General features: G+C 41.1%; 1 protein-coding gene across 4 annotated transcripts in view; it reads left to right on the forward strand.

The window, feature by feature from the left end:
- The window catches only part of LOC140341415 (synaptotagmin-A-like), a 206,234-nt gene that overhangs the window by 159,031 nt on the left and 24,938 nt on the right, over window positions 1-22,265 (forward strand). For all 4 annotated transcript variants that reach the window (XM_072427167.1, XM_072427168.1, XM_072427170.1 and 1 more), the window contains 3 exons: window positions 1,868-1,987; window positions 17,059-17,226; window positions 18,201-18,368. In XM_072427167.1, the coding sequence (XP_072283268.1) occupies window positions 1,868-1,987; window positions 17,059-17,226; window positions 18,201-18,368 (456 nt within the window). The remainder of the gene's footprint in view (window positions 1-1,867; window positions 1,988-17,058; window positions 17,227-18,200; window positions 18,369-22,265) is intronic.

Raw genomic sequence — 22,265 nt, forward strand, 5'->3', positions numbered from 1 at the left:
CCGGTCCCGCTGGCACCCGACGCTGGAGAGGGAGATCGGCAGACGACGATCGACGGAGGACGACGCTGGAACACGAACACGACGCTGGATGAGCACAGCGGGACCAGGTAAGTAAGGGTGTGAAAAAACTCGGGGTTAACCATCCTAGCCATTTTTTTTTTTTTGCCCGTACGAAGGTCGGGCTTAACGGCTAGGAGGGTAAAGTCTTTTTATGTTATGTTTGATGCACAGATTCCAAATATGGTATTGGTTTTGCTAGATTGGCTTCAGTTTTTGAAATAATGATATAGGGATAAATATTGGGATATAGGTACTATACAATGAATTCCTAACAAGTTCAGAAAATAGTCAATTTGGTCTGACACTTTTCGCTAGCTGTGGCTTCCTCAGGGGTAATAGATTTTTTTGGGACGGTACGATCTGCATGGATTCAAGTAATATATAGTATGTTGCTGTGTTGCATGGCTCTACAGCCCATGTAAGGTAAGGTAGGTAATGCTGGTATTTAAAATGAATAGCACTACTTCACACCAAACACACATAGTCTGGGGTGAATTTATATTTTTTCTTCCCTAGGCCAGCTAGCTTGCACTGACCACCCCATACCATCAGCCAATACAGTATTTGACACTGACCAAGAAAAAAATAATAAAACACTCAAACTAGACAATATCTTTACTGAAAAAAGCATAATATAGCAGTAGATTCTGCCTGCAAAAAAACCAAAACATTTTTATAACAAAAAGTCCTTTTTATAACTTGTTATATTTTGTCAAGCAGTTGGTAGCAGCCCCATTGCCGCAATTTTTTGTCAGACTCTACATGCAGCATCCGGGGAATGTTGGCCAATCCTGTACAGTAGATTACCACTTATAAATTCAAAGAAAAAAATTGTGAAAGAACATACTGCTCCGCCATGGTTTGCAGTCACTTGAAAACACCTGCACAAATAATTGCCTAAAGAAGCTGTAGCCTTTCCCACTTCTCAGACACCTACTGGCAACTACTAGGTGCCTAGGACTTTATTACCACTAGTCAGAATATGCACATAGTGTTATGAATTTGTCTCAGTGAAAACCCTTTCTCTCATTCCTATTTCACATATTGAAATCAGACAAAAGATCTCCTGTAGAAAGTTGGCTGCGTTTGGGCCTGAAGTGGGATTGCTAACTGCTGTCTACAGGCTACACAGCCTGTATTGTAGTCATAGAGCACAATACACATGCACAATCTTACCATGTAAATAAAATGGAAACTGAGGCCTGCTTACCACCAACCTGTGGATTTTGGGGTTACCCTGAAGCTGTGGGTTGAGCACAAGGCAGAGAGTATTGCTTGTTAGGAAAGTGAGAAGATAGAGAGGTTTTAGTCCTGAGCAGAATGGTATGTCCTCCGATACTGTATTTGCTGCAATTTAGACTAAACTGTAATTCCCAAGGTGTACTACACATTTCCTGATTTTGCCTGCTTAGTGTCATTGACAAATTAGTTGCTTTTTGGTTGCAAATGTTCCTTGCCAGACATGATACACTACTCTGACACTTCATTTCACATGAAGGTTCAGCAATTGCCTTTGTTTGTAAATTTTAATTGTCTTTAGTCTTCCTCAATCTTATGTTTAGAGTGCGGTTTCATTCTCATTGATAACTCATTCCCTTTCCCTTCTACCTGTCATTTCCAAGTGTCTTTTTTTCTTGTCGACCTTTGCTTACGTCTTTACCCCAGAGAATATTATTTGGAGGGTAGTTGAGATTACTAAAACAAAGTAAACAAATTAAATCAAGTAGAATACATATTTTAGACATCAGACTAATTTTACACTAAAATAAAAAAATGGTAAATAATTAAATTGTGCATGTTTGTGCAGGTGCAGCCAGATGTTGAAGATTTGGATCCCTCCCTGCTTGGAGACGGAAAAGAAGAGAAGCCTGAGGAGAAACTTGGAAAGCTGCAGTATTCCTTGGATTATGACTTCCAAAATGGGCAGGTATATATATGATGTTTTTACAATACAGACCTGAGCCATCCGCCCTATGCTGATGAGGTTCAACAGGTAAAACAATATTGTACACTGGGTAATAGTCTAATATTACACAAATAGGTGTACTTTAAAGAATCTAAGTTTTGCATGTGCAGCTAAAACCAAACTTTATTTTACCAAATTTTATTAGTTTGCAATATTGTTAGTATAGGTCTGTGAATACACTGGGGAATGGGAGCACACAAGGATGACTGTATCAGTGTTGTCTGGTTAATAGATCTTGAACTAGTATAGTGGTCAGTGGTCTAGTATAGTGGTCAGGGAGTCCCGGGAGTTGATTGTATCACCAGACTGGTACATATAAATATTTATTAGCTATAGATAGATCAAACATTCAAAAAGAAAATTCAAAATTCATAGGATCAAGATAAAAAAAGACACTTATTGCAGACCAGAGGTGTGCAGGCAAGTACACAGTATCAAGGTGTAATGTGCATATTCTTACTGAATTAAAAAATTGAAAAAGCCTCAACAGAAAGATGAACAAGCAAGTACTGATGTAAACAATAGAGTTATCAACATACAGTCATACCTAACCAAACAATCCTAAATTTTTACACTACTTCAGGTATATAACAATATTTTGCACAATTATTTTCTGCTTCGCTACAAATTGAGGACTCTAGCCCCAAAATCTCTGCTTCTCCTTTGTTATCCTTTGCCTGTGTGTGTCTTCTGTAAATCTACCAATTGTCTCACCAGGTTTTTGCAGCCTCCACTTTCTGTTACACCTGCAAATTGTACAATCAAGGCAGAAACACTGAAGCTAAACCTAAAACTGTAACTAAATTATTTTCCTATTAGCTATAAAACCATAAAAATGACCAAAGCAGCATACCCTGGAAATTCTCTGGCTGAACTGTGTTCAGCTGCATGCAGCAGCTACCTCATCTGTATGCTGTGGCTGCCACCCAGGAAAATTACAATGACCCCAGAAATTAGGGCTTGCTGAGACAACCATGAAAGAACGGGGATAGAAGGAAAAGAGTCATTCACTATGTTCACTACTCCGCAGTCTGGCGAGTCCAGAGCAGCCAGAAGAAAATAAACACTCCAATGGTTGTAACCAATCTGTGAGATACATCTCATTCTGTTTTGCTTCCCACTTAAAAATGTTAAATTAGGTGGGGTTGTCACTGCATCTATTCGTCTGCAATCATACCCCCCAGTGATCAGTTTGGTTAAATGATTTTGTAGTGTGCCAATAGAGCTCTTTGTGTCTGAGAGATACAAAGCAACCTACGCTGTAAGTATTTAAAGGTTTCAAAATTTTAATTTATTTTTCTCAATTTTGTTATTGCTTTGTTAATAAAGCTGACTTTATTACAGATTTCAAAAACATTTTTACAAATACCTGAGTTCCAAGCCCTCATTTCTAGTGGATACATTGTGATTATTGCAGAAATTATAAAAAAAGAGAGAATCTCCTATGTCGAAACTTTAAAAAAACAAGACTCAGATACCTCTAGAGTTTGTCAATACAAAACGACGACCAGTAATATCTAGCCTTTTTGCATTCAACGATGATTGCACATTATTATCATATGTTCCGAAAAAAAACTAAAAACATAATTACAGTGTCAGCTCTAAATAAAGACCCGTCTACAGGCGATAAAAAAAAACCTGAAATTTCAAAATTTTCAATGAAACCAAGTGTGGCACATATAATGTAGTGCGTATAACTAATCGATGGACAATTGTAACTTTTTTTTTTAATGTTGAACATAGCCTACATAAACGCACGGATAATATATATAGACAACAATCATCCTACACTTACTAGAAGAAAGTTTTTGTGAACTCCTGCAAATTGACCTACAATAGAACAGTGATAGCAAACCTTTTAGAGACCAAAGGCCTGATTTATGAAAGCTTTACAAGGCTGGAGAGAACACACTGAAGCTAGTTGATCCAGAAAACATGGAATAGAATTTTAAAAATCATTTGCTATTTGCGAGCAAATGTTTTGAATTCTGGACCAGATCCATTCCAAGCAAGTCAAAAATCTCTCCAAGACTCGTCCTGGCTCTTTTGATAATATCATCATCAGAGAGGGGCTTACCATGTTTTGCTATGCACAGTGAAATTTGAAAACTGTCAGATGATTTGTTCTAGAAAGATTGTTGCAAAAACAAAGATACTGTGAATGATATTTCCCCAATTCCTAGTAGGGTGCAGGCAGCAAAAATATTAATAATATTTATAATAACAATAAATAACCTTATGAGGGTTTTAACCCTTCGCTGCTCAATGCAAGACTATAAAAAATATATTGCCCAGGCATACACTTTAAATGTTTCAATTACCTTTCAGTCTAATCAGTGCATGAGAGGACATCACTGAGTAAATCAAAAAGCATTGCAGAGTGAAATTTAAGGGCTCGCTCACATTACAGGAATGCAGGGAGTTTTACTAAACGCGCTGCAGACAGCAACACACAGTTACAGGGTTCCCAGTAGCACATTTCAAGTTTAGGTTTGATTGAAGGGGGCTTTAACAAAGAATGGCAACCCAGCATAACAACTTAAGTGTGGTTTTTAATATACCAATACAAATTAAATATAATGGAAATACACCAATGTGTATAAAAAATAAACTTATAAAATGTTGACCAAATAGTACATATATGTGACATATAGTGCACATTATCAGTTCGCTTATGGCTTTATTCTGCCAATATGATAAAAGGGTCTCTAAATATAAATATAGGAGACGGATACATGTTCTGTTGGTATTCATACTGAGGGCAAATTGGGTAAAGATTTTAAAAAAATAGTTAAAAGTACAATATAAAAGGCCACAAACTCACCAAAGGCTGAGATGAACAGCTTCCCCCAGTAACAGCAGGTAAAAGGGTACACTATTTTAATAAATGCAATTAGGACAGATGTTTGCCTCAACATATTAGGCAGCATAGTGTCAGTTTATGTAAAAAATCCCCACTGTGAAAACTTTATGAAGCCTAGATATTCATTCTTCTGGAGCAAGCTGTGCTTTGATATGCAAAAAGAAACAACTGCAGAGTTTTTCTTAGTCATTAAAGGGTTACAAAAGGTTGCAGAAAAATTAAGTCCATAAAATCACCCACAACCTCAGCTTTGTTTAGCAAAAGATTTTTTCTGCAAGTCATGCAAACCCCCCCCCCCCCCCCCAATCAAGCCTCTCAAATTCACAGCCACACAGAGCGTGCACCTTACTGACAGTGGTATGAGAAGAGTTTCTCTCTGTGGCACTCTGGAAGCCACTCTCTATATAGGTCAAAGCAATGTCTCTCCCACACTTTTCTAACATGCTTTCATGCAGTATGTTATCAGGTGTCTTACTTTCTGCTTTTTTTTTTTTTTTTACATTAGTTGGCCGAGTCCATATTAGTTAGCCGGGCCACTCGAGCCGAGGTATCACTGTATATAAAAAGTTTCTGGTAACTGATTGCCGATTTTTACATTATATTTGGAGCCTTCACACATTTCCATTTCCTTCTACCACAAGCTTTATGTTCACCTGGTCCTGGCTGGGTATAGCGCTCAGACACTGGTTCTCCACAAGGCAGAGTGGTGGACCCCCTGTGTCACCAGCCCAGTGGGTGGAGACGTGCACAGGGTGCAGAGTCTAAGCAACAGCTCGGTCTTCTTTAGAGCCTCTAGAGGTGGGGATGTTGTGAGGCGAGCTGCTGCCAGGTTGGGGCCCCTGTGCCTGCCAAGGCAGGTGACTGCTAACTAACAGGAATAAACCGTGGTACCGGAGCGAGAGCCAGAGAATGGTCAGACAAGCCAAAGGCAGGGATCGTACAGGAATAGTCAGAAAACAAGCTGGGGTCGGTACACGAATAAGTCAGAAACAGGCGGCACAAACAGCAACAGCGGAAACCTGGGAGCAGAACCAAGGGAACTCCTTGCCCAGGCAACTTCCTGTTGCCAGTCACTTCCTTATAAAGGGAAGGTCATGTGATAAATAAGCCATGTGACCTGCACACATCCTAAGCCACCACTAGAGGGAGCGCTGGGGAGGTGGAAGTTCAGGTGATGTTTTCATGTTTACGTCTGCGGAACACTCTCTAATCTTTTAAGGCAAAGGGGCAGCTGACAGGTAGTCATGACCTGGACCAGGAAGTAAGCAGAGACTGGAATATCTGAGCAGAGTCGGTGTTGGCAGCAAGGGGAATGCAATGTGGGTGACACTAAGGAGAGCACAGATCCCCTGGTCCTGTGAGGATCTGTGACAAAACTCCCCTCTTAGGACCCTGCCAGGCTGGTCCCCTTCAGGTTTGTTGGGAAATTTAGCATGGAATTTCTTGAGTAGGAGGTGAACGTAGAGATGCTTTAAAGGCCCAGAACCCAGGAACGTTCCTCTGGACCATAGCCCTTCCAGTGTACAAAATATTGCAAAAAGGTCCTATGTATCGTGGAGCGTGCTAAGGAGAAGGCATATGCAGCCGAATGTGTTTTGTGGAAAGCCATACTTTGTCACCTGGAGAAAACTGCAGCGCAGAAGTTCTTATTTTGTCAGCCCATCTCTTGTAATGTGCTGAAGAGTGTTTCAAAGTTTTTTGGACCTTTCTCCAAACCTGCTGGATGTGGTCAGCAGTAGCAGCTGCAGAAGGAACGTCAGATGAGTAAGGGACAGGAGAAGGGAGCCTGGGGTGACGACTAGAGACGATAAAGAAGGGACTTTGACCTTTGGATTCACTGGACTGGTTTTTGTGGGCCAACTCAGCCCAAGGCAAAAGATCTGCCCAGTTGTTTTGCTGGGAAAATTGGGGCAGAGGGAAGACTGGATAGAGGGATGAAATGGTCCATTTTTCAAAAGCGGACAACCACAACTCAAATTGTGGAAAAATCATTAAAAAGGGGAAGATCAGTAATAAAGTTCATGGAGATGTGGGTTCAAGGTTGTTCTGGAACAGGAAGTGTGAGTAAAAGACCAGAGGGGGGGCTTCGAGGCACCTTGTGGCGGGCACACTCAGTGAATGCAGCCACAAAATCAATTACATCTTGTTTAAAATTAGGCCACCAAAATTTGCAATTGATCAATTCATGGGTTCGCCGTTGCCCATGATGTCCAGCAAACTTGCATGCATGCCCCCATTGCAGGACTAAAGGGCGCTGGTCCTTTGGAACAAAAGGCTTTCCTGGAGGAATTTGATCAAGCCAGACAGGGGCCATGGGCACAATCCAAGCAGGATCAATGACAAAAGTAGGTACTGATTCAGGATCCTCCTTATCAAAGAAATGGGACAGGGCATCAGCCTTAATATTCTTTGAACCCAGATGATAGATGGGTATAAAATCAAACCTGGAAAAGAAGAGCACCCATCAAGCTTGGTGAAGATTCAGGCACTGTGCATTCTGCAAATACTGCAGATTCTTACGATCCATAAATATGGTCACGGGATGACAAGCTCCCTCTAGTGCAGGGGTGTCAAACTCTGGCCTTCAGTCCAAATCTGACCCGCAACATCCTTTTTTTGGCCCCCAAAGAAATCCTAAATATGAATTGCAGCTGGCCCGCCGCTGCATTAAAATAGTGCCACTACTACAATTCCCAGCATCACTCGTGTCTATAGACCAGCGGCCTTCTGAAATGGAACTTCAGAATGTTCAGAAAAGTTAGCAAACACAGAAAGTTCTTCCTTTGCATAAAGTCCATTGTTCCAAAGTCTCTGCAGGACTGTCTTGACATGGTTGTGGTGCGTTGGAAGATCCTTGGAATAAACCAAAATGTCATCCAGGTACACAGCTACACAGACATACAAAAGATCCCAGAAGACATAATTCATGAAACTCTGGAAGACAGCTTGAGCATTGCAGAGCTCAAACGGCCAGATATTTGTAGTGGCCTTACCGGGTATTAAAGGCAGTCTTCCACTCATCGCCTTCTCGGATACGAAATAAATTTTAGGCACCCCGTAGGTCAAGCTTGGTGAAAACAGATGCTCCCTGAAGTCGATCAAACAACTCTTAGATGAGAGGAAACGGATACCTGTTTTTAATTGTAATTTTGTTAAGGCCCCTGTAATCTTTACAGGGATGCCGGGAACCATCCTTCTTCTGCACAAAGAAAAACCCTGCCCCCGCCAGGGAGGATGTCTTGATGAAGCCCCTCTCCAAATTCTTTTGAATATACTCTCCCATGAAACTGGTTTCTGGGATGGAGAGAGCGCAAACTCTGCACAGATGAGAAGAGGAACCAGGTCTAAAGCACAGTCATAAACATGAGGTGGTAGAGTCTCAGCCTACTTTTTGCTGAAGACATCCACGATTTCCCAATATGGTTGTCAAGGCTCCACAGGGCCAAGTGTCACCTACCCTGTGGGTGGAGACGTGCATGGGACGCAGGGTCTAAGCAGTAGCTTGGTCTTCTTCAGAGCCTCTAGAGGTGAAGGTGTTGTGGGGCAAGCTACTGCCAGGTTACGGCCCCCGTGCTCGCCAAGGCAGGTGACTGCTATCAAGCAGGAACCAAACGTAGTGCAAAAGGGCAATCCAAGAGAGTAGTCAGATGAGCCAAAAGTTCAGGGCAGACAGCGAACAAGGTTGGTCAGTAAACAGGTAAGAGATCAGGGTGGGCACTGAACTGGAGTAGTCAGGAAACAAGCCGTGGTCAGTACACGGAGAATCTGGAACCTGGAAGCAGAGCCAAAGGAACTCCTTGTTCAGGCAACTTCCTGTTGCCAGGTCACTTCCAGGGAATGTCAGGTGATGGGCGTGGATCAGGTGAGCGACAGACATCAATCCCACCAGCAGAGGGAGTGCTGTTGCTGAGATAATCTTCAGGTGTTCTTCAGATGTTTGCCAGAACAGTGCATCTGCAGAATACTCCGGTTCTCTGAGGCAAGCGAGCAGCTAACAGAGAATCACCTGATTTGGAACAGGAAGCACGCAGAGCATTGGATCCATAGGCAGAGATGGTGCTGGCAGCAGGGGACTGCAAGGAGGGTGAGCAAGAAGGAGGCACAGATGACCTGGACCTGCGGGGATCTGTGACAATGGTCTTGGTAAGCTAGGAACTTGAGAAGCAGCTTATGAACAAACTTGCTGCGGAGGAAGAAATCTGGGGAGACACTTCTGAAGGCAGGCAATACTCCATGACAGGATGTCCCCAGAGCCTCAGTCAATTACTGAGCATGTTTTCTGAGCCAGGGTAGCCCAAGTAAAACAGGATGTATGATTTTGGGGATAACCAGAAAGTATATAGTCTCAGAATGTAGAGCCCCAAGCTTCATACTCCATGGAATGGTAGCATGCTGGATACTGCCTGGTAGGACTGCCCCATTTACCACAGGAACCACTAGGTGTTTTGATAGGGATACCACAGGAATATTGTACTGGGAGACTAGCTGCTGAATAATACAGTTCCCAGCAGCACCACAGTCCAGAAACGCTTGCAACCAGAATTTCAGGTTGTTGCAGTGGATGTCTACAGTAAATATAATCCTGGAAGGTGGAGAACACTCTTCTAAGTTTTCTAGGCACTGGCGGTTATGGGCTTTCTGTGAGTAGTTAATTTGTAGTGGCTCTGTCAAGCACAGTATAGACAGTTTCTGGTCCCACGGGCGAGCTCGTTCCTCTGGAGATAGTTGTGTCTGATCCACTGGCATGGGCTCATTCTCTGGAGGAATGGCGTGCTGGAATTTTGGGGCCAATTTGATGGGGCCCTGGACTCTCTGGGTCTCCTTAGCTTGTTCCTTGAAGCGAGTGTCCACCAGAATACAGAGGGACACCAGGTCATCAAGCGTGGAGGGGAGGTCACGGCTGGCAAGTTCATCTTTGATATGGCCCGCAAGATCCTGCCAAAGCCCTGCCATCAGAGCGTCATTCCAATTCCAATTCAATTCCGCTGCCAGGTTTCAGAACCCCATGGCATACTGGCCAAGAGTGAGGGAGGCCTGGTGTAAGCAGAGAATTTCTGAGACTGTGGAAGAGGCTTTGCCAGGACCATCAAAGACCTTGCGGAAGATCTTGGGGTTGCTGGAATAGCAAAGAGCAATGGGGATCCAGAGCGTGGAGATTGGCGGCATGGAGGCTGAAACTGTAGTGGGTAGTGGAGTCTCAGGTACAGAGGCTGAAGTTGCAGACACAGAGGTAGAAGGCTGATTAATGGCAGATTGGAGCTCATTAAGGTGTTCGTCACACCCCCGGAGAAAGTCCACAACTTTAGTTTGTAGACACTCCTGATTTTGTATCAGCTGTCACAGGTCCTGCATGGAGTCACACTGTCACAGCTCCACAAGGCAGAGTGGTGGTCCCTCTGTGTCACCAGCCAAGTGGATGGAGACATGCCCCGGGCGCATAGTCTAAGAACCAGCTCCGTCTTCCCCAAAGCCTCTAAAGATGGGGATGTTGTGCGGCGAGCTTCTGCCAGGTTAAGACCCCCGTGCCTGCCAAGGCAGATGACTGCTAACTGGCAGGAACAAAGCGTGATGCCGGAGTGAGAGCCAGAGAATAGTCAGACAGGCCAAAGGTCAGGACAGCTTTTGGAAAAATAATAGAAATTTTGGAGCTTATTTCACAAGATTCAGGTCACATACAACAGAGAACCATAGCTGTCATCACTTTGTTGGATCTAACTTCACAGCAGGACCTAGTTGGTTTGGAGCTTTTAAAGAAGAAAAAGGTAGAAAAAGTAGCGCTTTAAAACAGCACCCTATCTGGTCAGGAAAATCTCTATTGGTCAGAGGGATTTCTGGGGTCCACCCCAACTAGCATAACAGCCTTACAAGCTGGATGGCACTTTACAGCTCATTTGTATGCTTTGAAATCTCTCCCATTAGGCCTGATTTATTATCCCCCTAGTGGTAACCCCAAGCGGTAATTCCAACTTTGAAAGCCCCCCTTACCTGTGCCCAGTGCTCCAGCGGCAATCAGACAATCCCGCTGTGATGCCGGGGCCTCTGTCCATCGGGGGACGTGACCAGGCGGGAAATTGAGAAGCAGATTACCGAGTAATCTGCTTTTAAATGCGGCCCTGGTCCCGGCCACGCCGCTGCTTGCATCCGCAGTTAGATGCGATGCACCATGCAGGATTTTTGCATGGTGCATCACATCTAACTGCAGATGCAATCACCAATAGTAAATTCCGGGGGTGATGCCAGCGGCGATTTCCCGCTGGCATCAACCCTCGGAATTTACTATTGCTGCTCGCATCACCTGGAGGATGTGATGCAGCCTCCGGATGATGTGAGCAGCTTTGTTGGTGGATCTGGTGGATGCAGACATCCCCACCGCATCACCCGGCAAGATGTGACATCTTCCGGGTGATGCGGTGGAGTGATGGATTCTGGGGGCGGGAAATTTTAAATTTTTTTTTACAGTAAAATACACATAAAAACACAACATAAAAGTACAAGTATACATTTTAGTGCACCAAGCATCATTCCCCAGTGCCCTGATTTACATTTTGCCCACTATTAGCCCTGACCTTGATCTGACCTTTTGATGGCTTAAAAATCACTTCCTGAATGTATCATTTCATCACTTTGTCATTGACGTTGATTGTTCCTGACTGATTGCTGGAGACCACATGGCATCCAAAAGGCATCTCGCTGGCGCAAGCGCTGTTTTGGAGGAATTTGAAAGCAGCGATTGCGATTTGGAGTCTCTTGTGGAATCGAGCGATAGTGATTCACCAGGAAATTTGTCATCAGACAGCGAAAGTGAACTGAGCGATGATTCTGAACCTGTGTGCACATGGTGCTCCATTGATCTTGATGCGGACCAGGCAGCACCGCCAAGATTTCCATTTATTGGCGCCCCTGGAATGAAAATTGAGGCTGAATGTGACGACCCCCTGGCATACCTGAAGTTGTTTTTGACCAATGAAGTTATCGAAAAAATTGTTGTGGAGACAAATAGGTAAGCTGCTCTTGTGTTTGCTAACTTTTTGAAATTTTTTGCTATTTTTTTTTATGCAAACAAGTATGCTGCTTTGTGTTTGCTAACTTTTTTAAAAAATGTTATACCAACATGTGTGCTGCTCTGTGCTAACTTTGTGAAATTTTTTGCTAATTTTTTTTATGCAAACATGTATGCTGCTCTGTGTTTGCTAATTTTTCGAAAATTTTTGTTAATTTTTTTTTAAGCAAACATATATGCTGCTCTGTGTTTGCTAACATATTACTTGCAACCTTCACACTATAAAAGAACATATCCTAAAATACCTTTTTTATTTTGTTTTATGCAGGTGTGCTCCACACCTGAAGTTTGCAAGAAGCAGAAAGTGGGAATCTGTGACCAAGGATGACATTTGGCTGTTTTTGGGCTTGGGTTTTTGGGCTCCTGCAGGGAGTTGTGGGCAAACCCGTGCAGAAGTGTTACTCGTCCAAGAATAAAATGATTGCCACTCCATTCTTTGGCACAGTCACACCAGAATACCGCTTTCCCCTCATCATGAAGTAGCTGCACTTCGCAAACAATGAAGAATTTGATGAGACTATCCATCCTGCACCAAAACTGAACAAAATTTGGGAAGTGTCTTAGATGATTCTACAAAAATTCCAGCAAACCTATGTGCCAGAAAGATGTCAGCATTGGCGAAAGTCTAATGGCTTACAAGAGGAGGCTCAGCTGGGTGCAGTACATTGCGTCAAAGAGGGCATGATTTGGCATGAAAACTATATGCTGTGCGAATCCTCATCTGGCTACATTTGGAATACAGTACTGTACACTGTAAAGGAGACACAGTTCAACCCCAGATACACCCGTTATGGATTGGCAACATCTTCAGTGCTATCCCTCATTGAGCCATTGCTAGATCAGGCCTATTATGTCACAACTGACAATTTCTACACCTCTCCTGAACTTTGAGTTCCTTCTGCAACACAGAACAAATGCCTATGGAACCGTTGGGGCTAACTGGCACAACCTACCATCACTGTTTGCAAAAGTTGAAGACAGGAGAAATACTTGCCTGGCAGAAAGGCAAGATGATGGCCCTGAGGTGGTGTGACAAGAAAGGTGTGTGCCTGATGAGTACTGTCCATGATGCCTTCACCGTTCTGGTACACACAAAACGTGGGAAAGAAGTGATGAAGCTACAGGTGATGATTGACTACAACAACACCATGGGACGTGTCGACAGAGGTGACCAAGCCATGACATTCTACCCAGCGATGAGGAAACAGCAAAGGAAGTACTACAAAAAAAATCCTCAGGCATCTAGTTGAGCAGTGCCTATGGAATGCCTACATTCTGTACAAAAAAAATTATTCAGAGGCCTGTGAATCATTTAGACTTAATTTTGCAAGTTTCCGAATCCATAGTCAAGAACCACCAAACACCATCATTGGCTATGAATAGACCTGGACGTTGTGCTTCCACCATTAACAACCCAGAACGCCTGACCGACCGGTCGTCACTTGTTGAATACATCCCACCAACCCAGAAAAAGGCAGCACCTACAAGGATGTGCGTAATTTGCTGCTCAAAGACCTATGACAGAGGACGGAAGAAACGCAAAGAAACCAGGTTCTACTGTCCTGATTGTGATGTTGGACTTTGTGCAGCACCCTGCTTCAAAATCTACCACACCCAGGATGTCTACTAAAAATGTAAAAAAAAATTTTTCTAAAATCTGCATTTAATTTATATTCTCATTTATCAGTAATATTGCACCCTTGTTTGGAAAATTTCAGTGAGAAATTTTTGATAAAATATTTTTTTTAGATAAATTACATTGTTGTGGTCAATATTTCATTTTTTTATAATTATGATTTATAAATATGTATTATATTATATTGTATAATTATAATATAATAAATAAATATAATTATTATACCCGGGAGTTAATCCGAAGAATTACAGGCCCACTATATAATCAAAAACTTTTATGCAAAAATGCAAATGATCACTTTTTGCATAAAAAAACTGACAGAATTAGAACGCTAGGGGGGTTAAAGCTCTCCAATGCTGGAGAAGATATTCTTTCATCAGTGAACCTGGGTGAACCCCCAAACCTGGAATGGATTTTGTTAAAGTAATTTGCTATTTTGTATTGGTTTCAAGTGTTTTCAATCCTGGACCAGATCCATTCCAAGTTTTTTGGATCACCCAGGTTCACTGATAAAGGTGTATTCTCTCTAGTCTTGGAGAGCTTTCATAAATCAGGCCCATTGTATTGCACTGACTACCCTAACATTGTCTATAGACAGTATCTTAGACCATCCTGTACCTGCACTACCACCAGGCCCTCATAACAAGGTCTCATCAGATTGTACTGACTACTGGGACCGACTGCAGGCCTTGCCCATGTATTTTCATTTTTAGACCTTGATTGCCAGACTGGAAGACTCTAATGGGGAAGAAATGCATAAGGGTAAGGATACAGCAACTAGAGTGAAAGAGACACTTTAATTGTCAGCATCTGCAGTCCTCTATGGAGGCCCATGAACACAGATCACGAGGTAATCTCTTTTGTTATAGTGGGTCTTTAGAAGGCTCTTGTAATGCACCTGGGCACACAAACCACAGCTAACTCCAAATATCCTTTTATCAAGTTTTATTATCTTCATAAAACAAGACAAGGGTTATTTAAAGATGTTAAGTCCAATAAGCATAGTACGCGAGGGTAAGGCAAAGGCAGGTCAGGAATAATCCGAGGTCAGGGCAGGCAGCAGACAAGAGTGGTCACAAACAATCCGAGGTCAGGGCAGGCAGAGTTCAGGCAAGAGTCAGGTTTCAGACCAGGTCGCTATGGGAATGACAAACTGGATAAACATAAATCAACACAAAGGACGCACCCAAGCACACTGTGTTCACAGAGACTTATGGTGGGCAAAGGTGCTCAGGATAGGTTCTGGCACCATTTACTAGGAGGATAACTGAATCCCCTGCGGCCGATTGGTCGCAGGGAACTCAAACTAACTATGTCCCACCCCGCGGCAAGGCAGCCGAGTTCCACACCCTCAGGGGGTACAGGAGGCACGCATGGTAGCGTGCGCACCTTTTCCCACAGCACCCCTGGGACGTGCCCTACTTTGCACCTCCACAGGAGTTCTGAGAACAGGACTTTCAGTAATCACGTCCGTAGAGATGCAAGGGATGCCGTCTGGCCGAACAGTAGTTCGGCTAGGATGGATCCCTCCGCCTGCAGAGAGAGACACGCTGTGAGCAGGGCAGCAGCCTCGGCCATGCTGCCTGCTGCAGTGGCGTCTCCCTCTGCGGCTGGGATCCCCAGGGACGCCGCGGGCTCGCAGGACAGGTAAGTTCCGTACAGCTCTGATATAATTGTGGATTTTTTTGAATAGCGCAGTCCCCTACTAAATTATTGGGAAACATTTTGGCCTGTTGTATTAAACTAAATAGACTTTCACCAGTCTTATGACATGCAGGCACCTCTGAGATTCCAACTCACAGACCCTTCAAGAAGCGTTATACTGGTGCAACTTCCCATCATTGGGCCTGAATAATTAAAACTCACTAAGGCTGGAGAAGATATGGTTTTATCATTGAACCTGGGTGATCCAGCAAACCTGGAATGGATCTGGTCCAAGATTGAGAACATTTGCTAACAAATAGCAAATTACTTTTAAGAAATCCATTTCAGGTTTGCTGGTTTACCCAGGTTTACTGATGAAAGTATATCCTCCTCAGCCTTGGAGAGCTTTATTAAATCAGACCCATTTAGCCATTCAGCCCTGGCTCAAGGAGTTCACTGCAAATATCCTTACTACTGTATATGACTGGAAGCCTCTTGTTATGCCGCCCTTTCTTTTGATTGTATACTGCAGATCATGGCTACTGGACACTGTATTAACTAGATGTCACTAGTATATTCCCTCACTTAGCAGATTACTTTGGATGGCTCTTTTGCCTAAGCATGTTGTCGGTTTTGGAACTTTTCTGGAGCCTCTCTGCAAAGAACATGTGATTGACATGATTGATTTGGGCCTATAGACAATGATTTGGTCCCTTTTACTGTTGCTGACATGTTGTTACTAGTTCTCCTGTTTTACTGGCTGAAAAAATGTAGTGCTACAAACATGCTTCACATTGGTTAGGGCATACATGCACCTGAGGCCACAGCAAACAGAAACCGTTATTTGTGGGATACACACTTATAAACTCAATGCTAGACCTGAGGGCCAAATCCTGGCCAGCATAGTAACATATGCTAGAGATGGACCAAAACGACATCTGGGCTTGTAGAAGTGAAATGAAGGATTCTTCATTTTCTCCTCCCAATTTTACCCTATTTCCTTGATCATGCCTTTCTCCTTCTCTTCTTCCCTTTATTTTATTTTCCTTTCTTACTTGCTTTTGTCATACTCTTTCTGTTCCAAATAAAAAAAAGTAAAATAGGTTCTGAAAAGAAGGGGAGACTTTCAAAGGTGCTTGAGCCATAGTCTGTACAGAAATGTTAAACTGCTACTTTTGTATATTAGGTGGGCACAATTCTATCAACATGTTTATTGTCCATGTCCTGAGGCACAATTTCTAAATATTATTGTAGGCGTGCTCCTAAATATAGACATCACACACTAAATTTTTGGTCTTTTGATGAGAGACCAGAGATAATATGGCCACAATCTGTGCATAAGTCTTTAACATGATATTTATAGACCAAATGTGAACTTTGTAGTTGCATGTTAGCTGTCCTGAATGTGATGCCATGTATTTGAAAATGTTGTATATACAAACAAAAAAAATCTTCAGATTTTTTGCCACACCTTGAGTCTAGTGTTTTGAATGACAATATATTTTAACAGGACCCTGAACAGTCTTTAACAACTTCTTCTTTGAAGGATCTGTACACAGGAGACAAATGGGAATTATAGGAGTACTAAACACACAATATACTGTATTGTCTGTATATACTGTATTGTCTGTATATACTGTCAGAATCTGAGAAAGTAGGCTAAAATTGTAAAATTTAGCCTAAATTTGTAAAAGGAGTACAAATAGAGCCATATAAATAAAAACTGTACCATTTGCTTTTCAATGCATTATTAATATTTTCTATTATCCTTCCTGGTCTGTGGTTTAGCACATTTGTCTTTTATTACTATTTCCTCTGTCTTTTTGCAGTTGGTTGTAGGAATTATACAAGCTGCAGATCTTCCAGCTTTGGATATTGGTGGGACATCTGATCCTTACGTAAAAGTTTTTCTTCTCCCAGACAAAAAGAAGAAATATGAAACTAAAGTACATCGCAAGACTCTGAATCCAACCTTTAATGAGACTTTCACATTTAAGGTATCTTTTCTCTGTCTATATCTCTCATTTTTAGTATACAGTATTTCATTAACATACCACAAGGAATTAAAACTGGTGTCTATTGCTTATTGCTGTACATAGGGTGTGGATGCAATCTGGGGATGCGGCATGAGTAACTAGACTTGATAGGCCATAGTATATGGGTCCATGGTCAAAAGGGGGTTGGTCCTTACTTGGGACTTACACAAGGCAAAAGCCTCTCTCACTGGTATAAAAATGTTGGCTATAAACACATTAACTACAGAACACATTAGACTACAGCTATTTTTTTTAATAAACCACACTAATAGTATACAATATGCTGATCTAATACAATACAGCTATGTCGGGAGCATTTAAGTACCCAGAGAGTGGTTACAATCTCATGCTATATGAAAAATATTTTTGTGAATTGTGACAAATTAGCACATTTTCACCTGTGGTTTATTATCTGTAGTCATTGGTGATTATACCATATCAATAATAAAATCTATAAAGAAGTTGGTCACCAGAGTGCAACAGTTGGCTCTTATTAAAGCTATGGAAGAGAGATGTTATGTAGTACTATAAACACACATGAAAATGCTTGTCCTGATAAAGTCACAACATTTTATTATCATAAAATATAAAAAAAAAAGTTAGTTTCGTAATTCAACATCACTCATAACCCTATTTTTTTAAATAATGTTATGACTGTGTGCAGTGAATTCTATGTAGAGTGAACATATGCTTTCTTGTTTATAGAATAACAAATCATATTCCAGTTGGGGATCAAATTAAACCACCAGTTTTCACAAATTCTTTAGTGTGCCATGAGCACACATATCTTATTTTATTATATGCACACAAATGCAAGCTTTTTGGAATGATAAATAACATACGCCAATCAATATATGGGACTGAATAAAAAAGTAATAAAAAGATGTGTAGAGCTTATACTATTATCTATCTGTTTTTTTTCTTCATTTATGCAGATTCCTTATGCAGAGCTGGGAGGTAAAACATTAGTGATGTCAGTATATGATTTTGATCGGTTCTCAAAACATGATGCCATCGGGGAGGTCCGCGTACACATGAACACTGTGGATCTGGCTCATGTTATTGAAGAGTGGCAAGACCTTCAATCAGCAGAGAAGGAAGAGGTAGGTTATCCTTCATCAATCTATTTTAGAATGTCTTCTTTCTTTTTTTCTATGGGAAACATTTATTTATGAATTAAACATGTCACCACAAAATAACTATTACAACTATAAGTTCTAAATACTAGGACATTTTTACTGGAAAGAACCTGTACATGAACTATCCACTGTAAAATTTATGGCATGCCAGATATCAGAGGACCTTATGGATAGGTGTGGTGAAACACATAGGCTGCCCTCCTTTCTATCCAGGATGGTCTTAATCTTTTTAAAGGGTCTGGTTTTATTATTTGGTGGAGGGGACTTTGCAAGGCATTAAAAATGACAGATAATGCCTATAAATGGCTGCATAGACATTTTCAAACACCAGCCAAAGCTAAATGTTTTTGTAGGTGAGTAAAAAAATTAGGTGCACCCCCCTACCATTTCCTTCGAAAAATAGGAAGTAATAGCTAGTTGCTGCTAATCAAGTGCACATGATTATCAGCAAGTGTGGGCACTATGATAATGCTATGCATTGTAAATGGCACTCCAATGTATTGTTCAGCAAAACAACATCACATATAGTTGCCCAAAGGGAGTCTTTAAAAAATATTATGTGCCAATCACATACTGTTTATAAACAGCCATTTCTCTTGCACTTCACTTGACACAAGAATCACTAAAGGTGGTGCACTGTAATGTGTTATGGTAGCAAGTTGCACAAAAACTTCTTAGTTTCAGATCTCCTTTTGGAGGCACTGGTGAGTCTCCTGGGGCTGGGATTGTGATAAGGTTTGAAGAGGATATGGCAAGGAAGATAGGGTGCCCAAAAAATAACTGACATGTCAAGTTATCAGTGCAAAACTAAACATTTACACTATGCAAATGTTAATAAAGATAAAGAAAGCCATGTCCTTTTCTTCACCTGCTGTAACAAGCTCTGATGCATGCTAGCACATACCATTTTTAGTTTACAAGATCAACTGTGAGTAATGATTTCTTATTTACCTATTAATTATTAGACTCCCAACAAAGTTTACTTTGTGCATTTTTCATTGCTGTGACATTAGGTTTTTCTCTTATTTATTCACTGTATTATGAGTAACATCAGACTTAATCACCAAATATGCAACGCCAGATGATTTTCATAGCTTTCTCACATGTATTCCAGGGAATAATTACATCACACTTCCTAGGGAACCATAAACTTTACTTAAACCAATCATGCATAATAAACAAATCCAGAATTTGGCTGATTTGTTTAGTCCAAAAGAATTACCTAAATAAAAACAATAGTCCGTGACATGATCTACTTTATAAAGAAGAAATAGTTTTGAAAAAAAATGCATTATACATATTTATATAATAATAATAAATATAGATGTGCATTATTTTCTAAACTAAAAAAAATATATTTTTTAAAAATTCCATTTTTAATAATTCACCTAATAACAGAAATATATCCAAAACAGTTGCAAAATTAAAATAAAAGAAAGGTGCATTTTTTAGCAAAGTGATGGCATGCTAAGTATGCATAGTCTGGGCCTAGGTTCACTTTAAAGTGTAAACTCAATCAGTTTTCTTTGATTATGGGGAAGGGTTTACAACTGTGTTGGACTGTTACTTCCTGTCTGATTAAACTGATTGTTAAATCAAAAAGTGAGCATAAAACTTTGTAATGAATCCTCACGTATCAGTTAAAACCTGACAAGAGTCCTCATTCTTCCTTATACTATCCAAAACTCAAAGAAAAAAGAATGGCTTGGAATAAATCTTACGATGCTAAAATGTTTAATATTTCAGAAATTACTTCAAAGACATAGGCCATCTTAAGGCAAAGTCAGTTATAGGTTTAATGTTCAAGCTCACATCAGTGAACTTGGGGTGTTTACCCACTTGCGATTTGCATGAACTATTTTAAGCATTTGCAGTATTAACCCTAACAACAACAAGCCAACAGGAATGCTGCCTGCTATTTACTGGGAGCAGGGTTTCCGATGTAAATCCTGGGCTTTGGCTACGTACACACATGCAATAATTGTTGTTGGAAACTAACAATTAACAACCAATAGTTTGATAATGTGTAACAAAACAAGTGCACAACCACACCGAGGAATGTCGCTGGAAATGAATGACTGTCCTGGTGGATTTGTTTGGGTGATGATCATTCGACATCTATTCTGTGTACTGTTGTATAGTGATTGTGGATAGTTCTACAGTACACTTTCTCCGGTACACGTCACTTCCTGCATCTTTCAAGCGATCGTATCTAGTGTGTGTACATTATCGGTGGATTATATTTGAATAATCGTATCGTTACACCAGGTACAGAATTGTGCACCATACGATTGTTCAAAATAATTGGTTTGTTTTCTAATGACAATTATTGCACGTGTATACCTAGCCTTTATTCCCCCTGGTTGTTGGTTGTTAGGGGTCGTAAAACTATTAGCTGACTGGGGCTTTTCCCCCTATTTACCTTAATCAGAATCCATGCTAAAGTCCTGTACACACATTAGATTTCTGTTGCTGTAAATTTTTTTGTGTTTTTTTTTAGTGACAGGATAATGAAAGAGTGCTATACATACAACAATGCTTTGCTCAGTGGAGAGGGAGAGTAAAAGATGAGTGAGTGGTTGCCAGCTGTGCTCTCCTCCACAGAAAGGACAGTACCTGTTCCCGATTGGTCATTCATCAATCCAAGGGCGCATTAATAAATTACATTGGGGGACTTTTGTAAACAGGCTAGTGACCCTAAAAAGGTTTGCAATGAACAGGCTTGGCAAACATTGAAGGATGAACCGATAGCAAAATGCACTCAGGCAAGTTCACCCATCACTGGTCTGTTACATTTTTTTGTTTGGAGGCAAAGTTCAGACATCTTATGGTGCTTGCAAATACCTGGGTGTAAACCTTTGTAGTTCAAGGTTCCAAAGACATTAAACTTACAAAGTCAAATGATAAAAAAAATGGTCTTATAAGACCTGCCTTATATGAAACAACTTTCCATTTTGCTGGTGCCTTCATGGCAGTTTAGTAAATAACTATATATCATACAAAGAACATGCTGGAATATATTTTGTACATTATACAAAAACAAACTTAAATATTTTCTTTATATGAAAATGTGAATGTTGTAGCGGAACAAAAACCAATGTTATGACCAGCTGTCTGCTTTCCATATCATGTCTGGGGTTACCGTCTCAGGTGCTGCCCAGGAATACATTATGCTTCTTGTAGATTTTGTGGTTATCACCTCTGGTAGAGGATATGCTTTAGGGTACTAGAAATGTCCAAATCCTAGAAAAAAAATCAGTTGTATTAGATATAAAGGCCAGGATCATTCCCCCTTAACCAATATGAAAGGTAGAGGCTACTCTGGGACAAAAGTGTTTTGTTGATCTCCATTTCTTAAAGTTCTGAGACCCTTTTTGCTAATGTGATAATAAGCAATCCTCGGACAAAGAGAATTCACCTCTCAGTGAAGTTTAACCCCCTAGCGGTATTGCCGAGGGTGACTTGTGGTGTATTTACCATGCAAAAAGCGGTAATTCCGAATCACACTAGCAGTCGCTAAAAACATTAAAAAAACCTACTTACCTTGGTGTGTTGTCGTCCCCTGGCGTCCTGCTGGTCCCTGCAGCTGCTCGGGACACGTCTTCTTTCTTCGATCTTCAGCCGGCGACTGCAGAGACGATCTCCAGGGTTTCCCAGTGATGTCGGTGCATGTATCGGTGCATGCAGGAGGAGCGGTGGGAAATTCAAATAATTTTGTAAGGGTAATTCAGTACAAAATAGCTGTATTGAGTCCAAAACAAAGCAAATCTTCATATAATATATATATATATAATTATATAATATTAATATATATTTATTTATATATATATATATATATATATATATATATATATATATATA

This window comes from Pyxicephalus adspersus, chromosome 11, assembly GCF_032062135.1.
Source record: "Pyxicephalus adspersus chromosome 11, UCB_Pads_2.0, whole genome shotgun sequence".
In the NCBI taxonomy this organism is placed as follows: domain Eukaryota; kingdom Metazoa; phylum Chordata; class Amphibia; order Anura; family Pyxicephalidae; genus Pyxicephalus; species Pyxicephalus adspersus.